Consider the following 12,204-nt stretch of genomic DNA (forward strand, 5'->3'; position numbering starts at 1 on the left):
TTTGGCTTTAAGGCTGTGAGGCTGACATCTGACAAAACATCCATGCAGTCACACCCAAGAAGTTGTGCACGCGTGCCACCGCACACACAGACACACATTTGTACATACAAAAACACACACGCACGCAGGCACGCACACATGCACACACACACACACACACAGCTGCCTGTTTCATATTGCTGACTAATCCATCATTAAATTCCTGCTGATTGCCTCACTACGTTCCTCATTTCCTGGTTGGGAAATCCTTGTTGTTCCGAAACCTTTTTTTCTTCCTCTGTTTCCAAACTGGCCAAAGTGTTTGCTCACTCTGTGATTTCGTCCTCTTCTTTGTTCCTGACAGACGAGTCTCGAGGAGAACAGAGAGCTTATTGACGGCATTACTGGTTTCGAGGACTCCGTTCGCAAGTGTGAGTATCGTCTTCTGACTCCCCACAGACACTCAGTCTGTGGAAAATAACCGGAAACAACCACACCCATCTTACATTACCAACATTATGAGCACTGTCTGTTGTTCACTGTCTCCTTCTCTCCAGTCATCTGCCACGTAGTGGGCATCACCTACCAGACCATCGAGCACCGGTTACTGGCTGAGATGCTGGGAGACCCGCTGGGTAAGAACTTTGACCCGCGTCTGGAAACTTAGACAACAAGTTATCCTCTAGAAAATATCTGATTTAGCTTTTTAAGCTTCACTAATCAGAACTTTTGTTTTACTTTCAGACACGCAGGTGAAGGTCTGGATGAATAAGTACGCCTGGACGGAGAATGAGGAAGGACAGATCTTTATCTTCAACCAGGAGGAGAGCGTCAAGCCCAAGAACATCGTGGAAAAGATCGACTTCGAGAGTGAGTGCTGCACAGAAACCTGTCTCATTTCTCACTGAGTGTTTTATTTGTTTCTGGACGTTAAAGCTGAATATTCCCTGTTTTCTCACACATCTCTTCCTGTTTTTCTTTTTACAGGTGTATCCAGCATCATGGCCACATCTCAGTGATGCAAACACACACACACACACACACACAGACACAAACACACTCACATCAGACGTGACAGATTGAATCAGGTCATTTGTTTTCATAATCTCAGTTTTTCTCAATAAAAATAATTTATCCAGCCTGTGTCTGTTTGCTTCTTCATTCTGCTTCCTGGACTTTATCTGCTGTTATGTCCACACAGTTTAACTCCTGGCAGTGGAAGTGTGTGTCAGTTCTTCCCACAAATCATACCTGTTTGTCCTTGTGGTAAAATGAAAACCTGAATGAATGAATCGGGGCAGCCAGGCTTAAAGCTGCTCATTAGTCATCATGTCTGTGGTTGTTCTGTGTTTTCCTGCAGGTCAAATGTGTGTAATTGATTTCACATGTGCTCCAATAAAATGTTGATGAAACTGATTTTGCTGCTGACAACGTCCAGTGTTACTTATTACTCTCTGCCAACAGTAATTAGTTACACTACTAGTTATATTAGATACACAAGTTTTGTTTGTTAAAATCAAATTTTAATGGGAATATTTCCATCTCCACACTAGTTCCCTGCTTCATGACATGCACGATTACAAAAAGTAGTACCAGTACCCGTAGTAGTAGTAATAGGAATAGTAAAAGTAGCAGTAGTAATAGTAGTAATAGTAGTAATAGTAGCCGTGCTGTGGCTACCAGAAGTACAATGAGTGGTAACACCAGTAGCAGTACAAGTAGCAGTAGTTATAGTGTCAGTATTAAGGATGTAATTGGATTGTTGGATTTCAGATCATTAGGAGTGACAACAAAAGTAAGATTGTAACTAATTACTAATAACTAAGAACTGTAATGTTATTACCAAACTTAATTTGTAATTAGTTACACTGCTAGTTACAGTTACTGCCCAGCACTGATTATTACTTCAGAAATGAGCTCAGGTTTGAATCAACTGAATATTAAAAGCTTCACAATGATTCAGTTCATAGGCTTTTTATTAGATTGGATTATGTTTGACTGTGGTACACATTATCAGTTATTTCTGGGAGAAATCTGACTGACTAATTGTTTTATTTAGACATAATATAACATAATGTTTCACATTATTTAAATTAATACATTTACACACAATAAACAATGAGCATTAACTGTAACTTTAAGGATTGTGGCAGAGAGTTGAATGAGGGGATGATAACCACTCCCATATCTGCCTGCTCCATTTATGTTTTCATCTAATGAGCCAGAAACAAATACCTGTCTCTCTCTCAACTCTTCCTGTCTCTCTCAGAAAGGGGACTGTGAGGGTCTCTGAGTTTTGGGGACTTGTGGTGAATGTTTGGGAGAGGACAGCTTGTGTGAGGGCCCCGGATATGACTGTGTGCTGGTTCTGGGTTCTTTGGCATTCACTGGAACAACCTTTCTTCAGTGTGGAAAGTCCAGAAACCACCTGGGTGTGTCAGAGAGCTGAAACCCCGCAGCAGTGAACCAGGTGAGCATCTACCTGTGTGCTTTTCCAAGAGGGCGTGGCTTGTGTGCGTTGTTACCTGCTCAGGTGAAAGTCACACAGAGTCGGAAGCTCAGTTCACAAAGTGCTGAACAAGCAGCACACACCGGGTTGAGCATGATAAAGTCGCTGAGTGTGTCGTCTGAGAGCTCCCTGCCTCCGCCGGACGATGATGTGGACTCGGTCTGCTCGGATGAGCTGCTGGGCTCTCAGTCCCGCCGCTGGCTGGCGGACCTCCTGACCGGGGACATGTCTCCGGAGAGCGGGGACGTGAACACGGCCGGCCGGGACGGACTGTTCGTGGACAACCACTTTCCCCTGGGAGAGCTGGAGATGAACAGCAGTGTGAAATGGAAAAGACCAAAGGTAAAAAGGAAAGATGGAAACTCTTCCTCCTGAAATATATTGATATTAGTATTAATATTATTACTAACAGTGTGCAGGCTACAGTGCCATTATTCAGGCCTTTTTATTTGCATGGATCATCTGAGAGCTATGTTGATGCATTCAGGTGCAGACAGCATTTACATGTTCCTGGTCCAGGTGGAGTTCATGTGAACTATCTACAGCACAACTAGTGTATTAACTCGAGTACTGTGCTTAAACACAATCTTGAGGTACTTGTACTCCACATTTCAGAGGGTTATATTCTGCTTTTAGTCCACTTTATTTGACAGCTGTTATTACAAATAAAACATATAATCCACTTATGAAATATGATACAAGATAGTTAAGATTATCTCCTCTAATAACAGTTATATATGTTTTTATATACTTTTGTACTTTTAATAAGTAAAACTGTCAATGCAGGAGTTTTACTTAGAGTATAGAGTATATTAGTATAGAGTGGTATTTCTACTTGTACTTAAGTAATAGATCTGAGTACTTCTTTCTGCTGTTGGATAGTTTAATTTATGATAATACATAATGGTTTATGAGTTTATTACATGTACCTGCAGTGGTGTAAAAGTACCTTTGCTTTTTTGGTTCGAGACACACGAGTACAGACAAGTAGAAAGTTGCACAAAATGGATCTAAGGAGTTTAAGTTACTATAAAAAACAAACCCCAGGACTCATATAAAGTACTAATACACTAATACAGTCACATTTACTGTGAACTATGTAATAAAATATCCTGTAGAATATTTAATCCTGCAGGTAAACGAGTGTTGGAGGCTTCAGTTAAAGCTGTTGACGTGAACCGTCAGATGTGAACCTGTGGTTTTATTCCCTGGTATTTTATGCTACCTCAGTTTTTGGCCTCTGGACAATCATTTTTCAATACATGAACAAATGCAGATGGGTGTGTCTGAAAGAAATGACATAGAGATATAATAAACACAAACAAAGGCCTGCAGGGTAACTGGGGGGAAGAAAGAGAGGGATAGCTGTTAGCCCAATGTTCACCTTTAATATACAGCACAGTACCTCTTCTCTTCTCTTCTCTTAAGAACTAGGGCAGGGCGTGATTCGGTCGAGATGAGCTCAAACCTGCTGTGTATTTACACAGAACTGTGTTGAGTCAATATATAATATATCAAACGAAGACATCTCTACGTCACATAAAAGCTCCTCTCTGGCAGAATGAAAGTAAATATACAAGATTACATGTTTGTATCACTGTCTCATTGCTTTTAGGCCTCTGAACTATCCACTTTGGATAGTAGTAGGAGCACTAACATCTTATACCGTCTTTAAGTGTCTAATATAATGCTTAAACTGATATAACCCTTTACCTCTTACTTGTTGCACATTTTCCCCAAACAAAACCTCAACGGTTATTTCTATAAAACAATGAAAAATAAAGTGGACACATGCCATGTCAGACCTGATTAATATTTAACTGATAAGAAGTAATGAATCCAATACAACACTACATTCAACATCTTCTCTCTGCTGCTGAACCAAAGCTGAATATCTCTACAGAGTGGACGTCTGTTTGGTTCCACAGGACTCCAAGTTCTGTAGGTTAGAGGAGGTCTTTTAAATTCTTAGACAGCCATTAAGGTTTTTTTTTCTTGTTGAGACAGCAGGACGGCAGAGAGCACTACAGAGCGGTGTTCTAAAGTCTAAATCTACAATAAGTGTAATAGATTATTGTTTAACTAGAATATCCCAGCTCATTTTCTTGCTTTCCTTTCTGATTGTTGTGTGATTGGATCTCTTCCCATCTCGTCCCTCCCACAGTTTTGTTTATTTTTTATTTTGTCTGCATAAATGTCAATAGATTTAGTCATTGTTTTTGTCATCTAGTTATCGTCTAATTTTCATCAGTGCAAAAAACTATGGCTCCAATTATTAGTCAATGAAGCTAACACTACAGGCTGATAATCGAACATCATCCAATATGTGAGTTAACCTTTGCCTCCAGCTGCTGCTTCACACCATCACGTACAGCTTCTTGTTTTATGAATTTACTGTAAACTGAATTGTTATATCAGAAAACAGTTTGGGCAAATATTATGTGAAGAGCTTCCTGGTCTGTGTCATCCACAGCTGGCGGGTTTCTCTTTAATCTTCAGACTCACATTGTGATTGGTGTTCGGTGTGTTTAGTTACACCCGTCCGTGTTTGCACTGGGAACGCTGCCTGTTAATTGTTTTCTGTTGTAACGACAGTGATTTCTGTATTAATGTGTATGTGTCACACAGGGCAGCAGTGCTTATTAATGTGGTCATCGCTCTCTTCTTTGGTTTTAAGTTTGAGGTGTTTTGTTCAAAGAAAACCAATTATAGGATTAAGTGAGTAATAACTAAAGTGGGGCTGTTGTGTCCAAATACTTAACTCTTCATTCAGCGTGCCAAGTTTCTCTTGTTGTGAGATTTTATCAGCACACATTGAGGACACAGTGGTGGAGAAAAGCACTTTATAGAGCAGCGATACACACCAGTCCTGTTAGACTGGTACTGTGTATTGACACACATACGTATACAAACAGACACGTACATTACACGCTGTATACAAACAGTGCTCTCTTCAATGTCTTGTAGCTCACTGGGTCCATAATGAAATACAAAAAGGTGAGACTAAAGGAATCCGTCGACTGCAGGTTGCAGCATTCTCCCTCCATTAATATCCACAGTTGTTATTGGAACATTTGTTTTAATCTCACAATGTAAACACATTTGTAATGTCAGTCAGTAGGCCCTACATTACATACATGTACCTGAATGTGTGTATTATATGCTATTACCTTATCCAGAGTGGCTGTGATGCGTCATGTGACTGTAATGCCAGCAGTCAACACAACTCTGATTCTCACTTTCACTTTGGCTACTTCTACTAATTCTCTAATACTAAACTTTTTACAGAAGCCTTTCCCAACTGAATAAAACAGGACAAGAAAAAGAAATGTTTCAGAAATCAGGAAAAATCAAAAGAAAGTCAGCCTATAAAACTGGTCTTATGTAATGACTTGAGCCTGAGTTGCATGCTGAGGGCTGATTTGTCTTCATCAGAGCTCAGTGGTTAGTTCAGGTCAAATATACTCAGTTTCAGGTTTATAAGTCCACCTGACTAAAATGCTGCACTGCAATAAATCCTCCATTCACTGAGCTTATAATGTTAAACTGTTGGTTTATGATGCTGTTGGATTTCCCTGAAAGTTGTTTGTACTAACTTGAGGTGATCATATTTTTTTAGAATGATTCGTTATTGCATTGTGGTTCACCTGGCAGCGCTGTACAGATATGATTTTAGATTAGATGACAGTGTTGTTGGAGTGAATGCAGATATTGTGCCAAGTTTATGCCACACTGCTCTGATAGCTGATTATTGATCAGCTGTCACTCCCTTTGGCCTGATGTTGTTCACACGCACAAAATGCTGTTTCATTTGTCGTCATCTCTAACTGTATCCCTGTCTCATTTTTTCTCTCTCCTTCCTCCTCCATACTGTTTCTAGGAGCTCTGTCCATCACCTCAGTTCATAGTAAATGGAGCAACGCGCCTGGACGTCCGCCAGGGAAAACTCAGTAAGTAGGCAACTACCTTAGTGTTGCACAATGCAGGGCTTTCCCATGAAACAGAAGGCTTATCTTTCCCACAAGACAGTTGAGTAAAAATCATTCACTTTTTTACAAATAATTATAACTACACTGGTATTTGCAGGCAGATACAAGTAGAAGGTGGTCTTTAAAATCATAAAGTGGGGTAAACAATAAGACCTCTAGTAAACTGAGGTCAGGTCAGGTGTTCAGTCTGCTGTATAGAGAGTCTAGGTTTGGATGTTTTTGTCTAGTTTTAGTTTACAGGGGTTAGACAAAACCATACAACATATTACTGACCTTTAAACGTAAAGTAACATAATCACATTCAATGTTATGTTGGAGTGTCAAGTAGCAGCATTTAAAGCTGTGAAAGAGAAATGCAGACAGTAAAAGATGGACCTTCCTGGTAACCTGAGCTAACTTTCCTCAGATGACTGCTGGTTACTTTCTGCCATCGCGTCTCTCTCCGTGAATCGCTCCCTGCTCCAGAAGGTCATGCCTATGGAACAGAGCTTCCAGCACGGCTACAACGGCTGCTTCGTCTTCAGGGTAAATACCTGAGCGATGCCTAACATGCTGCGGTCTGTGCAGGTTGAATTGTCGGTCTCAAGAAGCAGATATTTAACTGCAGTTGTGTGTAATTTAAAATAACCAAAGATAATGACACAAAGGAATATGTCTCTAGAATATCTGATTTTGTTTGAGTTGATGTTGAGTGCAAAAATGTAGCTTTCACCTAGAGAATAATTTCTGCATGATGGCAGATTTTGGAAAATGTATGAACCTGACAAGGATATAAGACTTTGTTGGTGAAAGTAGACCACTGGCATTGTGACAAAAACACCACTCCCTCTCTCTCTCTGCAGTTCTGGCAGTACGGTCAGTGGGAGGAGGTGAGGATAGACGACTTGTTGCCAACTCAGGACAACAATCTGATCTACCTCAGCTCCCCAGAAAGAGACGAGTTCTGGAGCTCCCTGCTGGAGAAGGCCTACGCCAAGTGAGTCCCTGTCAATCATCTGAGAGAGTGTATGTGTGTGTGTGTGTGTGTGTGTGTGTGTGTGTGTGTGTAATAAGATTAACCTTCACTGAATACTGAAGTTCATCATCATCAGTCACTCACTACTATTAGTGTAGTTGTTACTGTTGTTGCTGTGTACCTGTCTGTCTGTCTATCTCTCTGTCTCTCTCTCTCTTTCTCTCTCCCTGACCCCATCGCCAAGGTCTTGCTCATGGTGGAAGGGTCTCCTGTAAGATGTTACAAAGAGTTCGGTCTAGACCTGCTCTATTGAAAAGTGTCTGAATTGAATTGAATTGAACTGCAATGTCATGGTAATCATGTTTTTCCCATGAGCACTTCAAAGTAGGCCTGGGCAATAAAACAAGAGCATTATATATCAATAGACACTTCATCAATAGCAATAAGAACATTTGCCCTGGCTCATGAACAGCAAATCATATCCCTTGATAATGGAGCGTGTTATGAGTGAATCACTATATCCCCTTTCCAACCTTTAAAGTACACAACCTGTCATCTGTCCTGACCTTCATCTGTTACATCTCAAAAAACAATCCAGAAGCAGTCCACGATGGAGAGATACTCAGCAATAAAACCATACGACAGAACATTAAAAACCTCTGTGCCTCGATTTTCCACCTCATTAAAAATGAACAATAATTATCGATACCACTGAAAAGAATCAGAATTGAGACTCATATAATTTATAATGATATTTAACTTAACGTTTCACTTAATGTATCATCTTAACCACAAATAACAAACATGAAAAAACTATGAAATATTGTCCCAGAAGTTTCTAGAGAAATGTAAAGAATATGCAGATGTCTGTAGGGTGTTTCTTACTGTCTGTGTGTGCAGTCATTTTACCTGTGAAAATTGCAAAAGTGAGCCTGGAACTTAAACATTCGACAGGTGTCTTCTTTGGGGGTTTGGGTTTTAGAACAAACTGCACAGTAAATCTGTGACATCTGGAAGTTAAAAGGCAGACTCATCCTTTCATCTCTACGTGCTTTTTGCTCTCTGATTTCAGAAGGGACGTTATTTATTCCACTGAACAAAATCCTCAGTACTGAAAGGGATTTACTCATTTATGTCTCCCTAAAATGTGAAAATCTCTTCATCTTTGTGTGTGTAAATACATTGTTCTCATCAGCCTTTGTCGTCCTGAAATCAGTCTGATGTTTTTGTCCTCCATGTGTCTTTTGTCTCAGGCTGAAAGGTGGCTACAGAGCTCTGGACATGGGCTTCCCTCATGAGGCCATGGTTGATATGACGGGTGGGGTGGCCGAGGTTTTCAGCATTGCTTCACTTCCCAGAGAGCTGCCGGCCTTCCTCAGTGACCTGCTGGCTAAAGGAGCGCTCATCAACTGTGCCAACTGCCAGGTACAGTGAGGAGATTAGCGGTGGCATGAAAGGCTTGTTAGGTCTAGTTTAAACACACGGACCGGCTGGGAACTACAGAAGCAGAACATGAGTCACAGGAGTGTAATTTAGCATTTTTCCTGACTGTGGGTGGATGTTTCTTTTCCCTCCAGGGTCCTTTGGAACAAAGGAATGGACTTGGGATCATGTTCAGACATGCATACTCTCTGACTGCTGTAGAGAAGGTAAATGTCCTTAAACAAGAATTTTTTTAAAATGCATGTTAACATTCATATTTAGTTTATATCACAGGGCTAAAACTGGAAAATAAATCATAAAATCATAACTGTTTCTAATGAAGTCCAAAAACAGATTAGAAAAACATTCATAAAAACAAACAAACAACAAACCTGGTAGCAGCATGTTTGTCATATTTAAGTTTTCCTGCCAAATCCTGATCACAGCCCTCTGATTATGGACGTAAATGTGAAGCTATACGATGCATATGTGCACTTCAGAGGGCAGGGGAACTCTTTCTACTGAGGCTATAGAGAGCAAAGTTTGTGTAGAGCTTACAGCTCAAATGTAGATTAATCATGGCCTGTTCTTTCCACTGCTCTCACTTTTTCTTTCTGTCTGTTTCTCCTCCTCTGCCAGGTGAAGACGACTTATGGCGCTGTGGATTTAGTGCGAATTCTCAACCCCTGGGGCAACACTGAGTGGGAGGGGCCCTGGAGTGACTTGAAAGGGTTGGTACATACATACAGGAGCAGAATTAGGTTTTCAATCAACTGTTAAATGAAAATGTATAGATGAAGAAAACCTGAAGTCAGCCTGCGAGATTAACTACCTGAAACTTCACCTGTTGTTTTATGAGAGAGTGGTAAGTTTTAGAAATATATGTTTACTTTGGGGCATAAATATAAAAGTCTCTGCTGTGTCTCTCTTTGTCCAGTCCAGAGTGGAACACTGTGAGCGACAAGGAGCAGAAAAGACTGGAAAGAGTCAGACGGGAGGACGGGGAGTTCTGGTAAGTTTGTAGTGCCGTCATACATTTCAGTGTCTCTCTGTGACATGCATCCTGCTGACTCTTTGTCCACCTTCTGCAAACACAGAACTAAACACTGTGAGACATGTGAGTCTCAACCACAACAGGAACCACAAGGCAGACAAGTCGGCCTATCCATGACATTGCTTTTTCTCACACACACGTTTTTAATTCTCCTTTCTAAGACAGGACTTTAGGCTGTGTGTTGGTTTTTATCTTTCAACCATTTTCAAAATGTCAACTAGTCTTGAAATGGAATTCAATCTGATTTCATTACGAAAAGAGTCTTTAAGTCTGGAAAGATCAAACCACATATGAGCAAACTGGCCTGTCAGCTCACCTGTTTCTCTCTCCATCAGGATGTCTGTGTCAGATTTCCGACAGAACTTTGAGATGATGGAGGTTTGTCACCTGACTGAGACCCTCAGCGAACCAGGCTCCAGCGTGCTGCCGTGGTCCTCCATAATGCATCATGGTAACTGGGTGCCGTGCATCTCAGCTGGAGGCCCAGCAGATGGCGGTAAGACACATGATGATACATGATGAAAAATGTGTCTGTGTTTACTGTTCTGTGCATGATAACTGTTTTGCGTGTGTTCCATATGGACCATAAACTCTCAAACTGTTCCGTTATTTGATTAAACTTGTTATTATCACCATATTATCATATTTGAGTAAGAAGCCTTGCTCCCATTTGCAGTGATTTACGTTTGCTGGTGTTTGCTGTTAATCCACACTCAACATCTGTTTCACATTAAAAGCCTTCCACCCTGTTCAGGAGGAATAATCCCCTTTCCCTGTAAGGCTTTTGATGTGAAACATCTGCAGGGACATTCACAGAAGGAAGTTTAATTAACAGCAACTTTATGAAAGAAATTACAGCAAAGTACAGTCGATCAGACTCATGACCCACAAGAATGCTATTTCTGTTATAAAGAGCGGAAACAGCAGGGTGATGGGAACGACACCACTGCACTAGAATTATTACTGTAGAAATAAATGTTATGTTTAATTTAGGCCACTGGTGAAAATGAACAGTTTAGCTGACCCCAATACCTTCCCACCAATGTGTTTATCAATGGTCATGGTACCTTTAAATGCAGGAACAAATTTCCTATTTTCAGGTGAGTATTATTAAATTCTATTGCTGCTAATAGATCCTTCTAAATGTTCCACACTGGACCTTTAAGTGAGCGATTATAGTGCAAATTATTTCGCTGTACTGGTCTTAGACCGCACCCTTTGCCATTTTTTGCACAACAGGTTTTATTTTAAAATGTAACGTCTGCCTGTCACTTACCTCTTAGCTTCTGTGTACATTGTAGATTAAGTTGAAAGTACTGGAGTCATAAATAATCATTCATTTTAAGGTTTGTACAATATTACTGATCCGCTTATTTGGGCTAGTTGTCAACAAATCAAGTTGAGACAAGTTTATTTGTAACAGTAATATTAACAGGACCACAGTACAGACTGTGGCACCACACACTGTCTGCCTGTCTGCCTGTCTGTCTGTCTGTCTGTGTAGGTGTGTAGGTGTGTAGGTGTGGTGCTTAATTGTGTGTACAAGATCTGAGCAGAAAATTCTAGATGCTGAAATCGTTGCTTTGGTTGCAGATGATACCACAGAGAGCTGTGTTTTATAAGTCCCAACTGTAGCATTAAAGGCTGTCATGGAAACTGTTGTCAGTTAGATATATATATATATATATATATATATATACATAGAACATAACAACATAGAAAACACATTGCAGGAGGTTTGTTCTTGAGTTTGACCACACCACATTAAAAGAGAGAATAGGACTAAGATTTAATCGACAATAGAATCATTTCCTGGTAAAATTAGCTCAACAGTCGATAGGACTGTCTGCTGTGAGGGTTCAGGGTGAGATAAATGATAGATAGAGTTAAATGTTTGAAAGTTCCTCAGCAAATGTAGGAAAAAGCATCTTGTTGTTGACTCAGAAGTTTCACTGACCCACACATTAACAGCTGGTACTGCCCTTTCTTCTGTGTGAACTCTGTACTGTTTACTGATTCTTTGCAGGTTTGTGTGTGAACCAAACAGAGACTCAGTGATTAAATAACTGCTTCATAACAATTCCAGATTTCAGGAAACCTTTAAGTCAAGAATAGTGCTGTGTGATATTCCGGATGATTCAGTATAGGTTTTTGTTCCTGTCACTTAAGCACAAAGAGAACGTACTCTGGCAGCTTGTGTAAAGCGCATACTGAGTACAGTACAGTATGTAATTAATGCACAGCAGCTAATCAGGCTGAATGTTATTGTTGTTTTGAGCATTTTAAAACTTGTCTC

At 40.4% G+C, this 12,204-nt stretch overlaps 2 protein-coding genes across 3 annotated transcripts in view; both read left to right on the forward strand.

Annotated features, from left to right (window-relative positions):
• eif3k (eukaryotic translation initiation factor 3, subunit K) overlaps window positions 1-1,119 on the forward strand; it is a 4,075-nt gene extending 2,956 nt beyond the window's left edge. For both annotated transcript variants that reach the window (XM_035680695.1, XM_035680696.1), the window contains exons 5-8: window positions 344-410; window positions 537-614; window positions 724-849; window positions 967-1,119. In XM_035680695.1, coding sequence (XP_035536588.1) covers window positions 344-410; window positions 537-614; window positions 724-849; window positions 967-998 — 303 coding nt within the window. In that variant the 3' untranslated portion in view covers window positions 999-1,119. The remainder of the gene's footprint in view (window positions 1-343; window positions 411-536; window positions 615-723; window positions 850-966) is intronic.
• Window positions 1,120-2,315: 1,196 nt separating this feature from the next.
• The window catches only part of zgc:85932 (uncharacterized protein LOC405875 homolog), a 19,221-nt gene continuing 9,332 nt past the window's right edge, over window positions 2,316-12,204 (forward strand). The window contains exons 1-9 of the mRNA XM_035679409.1: window positions 2,316-2,830; window positions 6,369-6,438; window positions 6,884-7,002; window positions 7,320-7,453; window positions 8,686-8,857; window positions 9,010-9,081; window positions 9,494-9,585; window positions 9,792-9,866; window positions 10,244-10,404. Of these exons, the coding sequence (XP_035535302.1) occupies window positions 2,582-2,830; window positions 6,369-6,438; window positions 6,884-7,002; window positions 7,320-7,453; window positions 8,686-8,857; window positions 9,010-9,081; window positions 9,494-9,585; window positions 9,792-9,866; window positions 10,244-10,404 (1,144 nt within the window). The 5' untranslated portion in view covers window positions 2,316-2,581. The remainder of the gene's footprint in view (window positions 2,831-6,368; window positions 6,439-6,883; window positions 7,003-7,319; window positions 7,454-8,685; window positions 8,858-9,009; window positions 9,082-9,493; window positions 9,586-9,791; window positions 9,867-10,243; window positions 10,405-12,204) is intronic.

This window comes from Morone saxatilis, unplaced genomic scaffold, assembly GCF_004916995.1.
Source record: "Morone saxatilis isolate NCDOM2014 unplaced genomic scaffold, NCSU_SB_2.0 Contig8, whole genome shotgun sequence".
In the NCBI taxonomy this organism is placed as follows: Eukaryota; Metazoa; Chordata; class Actinopteri; family Moronidae; genus Morone; species Morone saxatilis.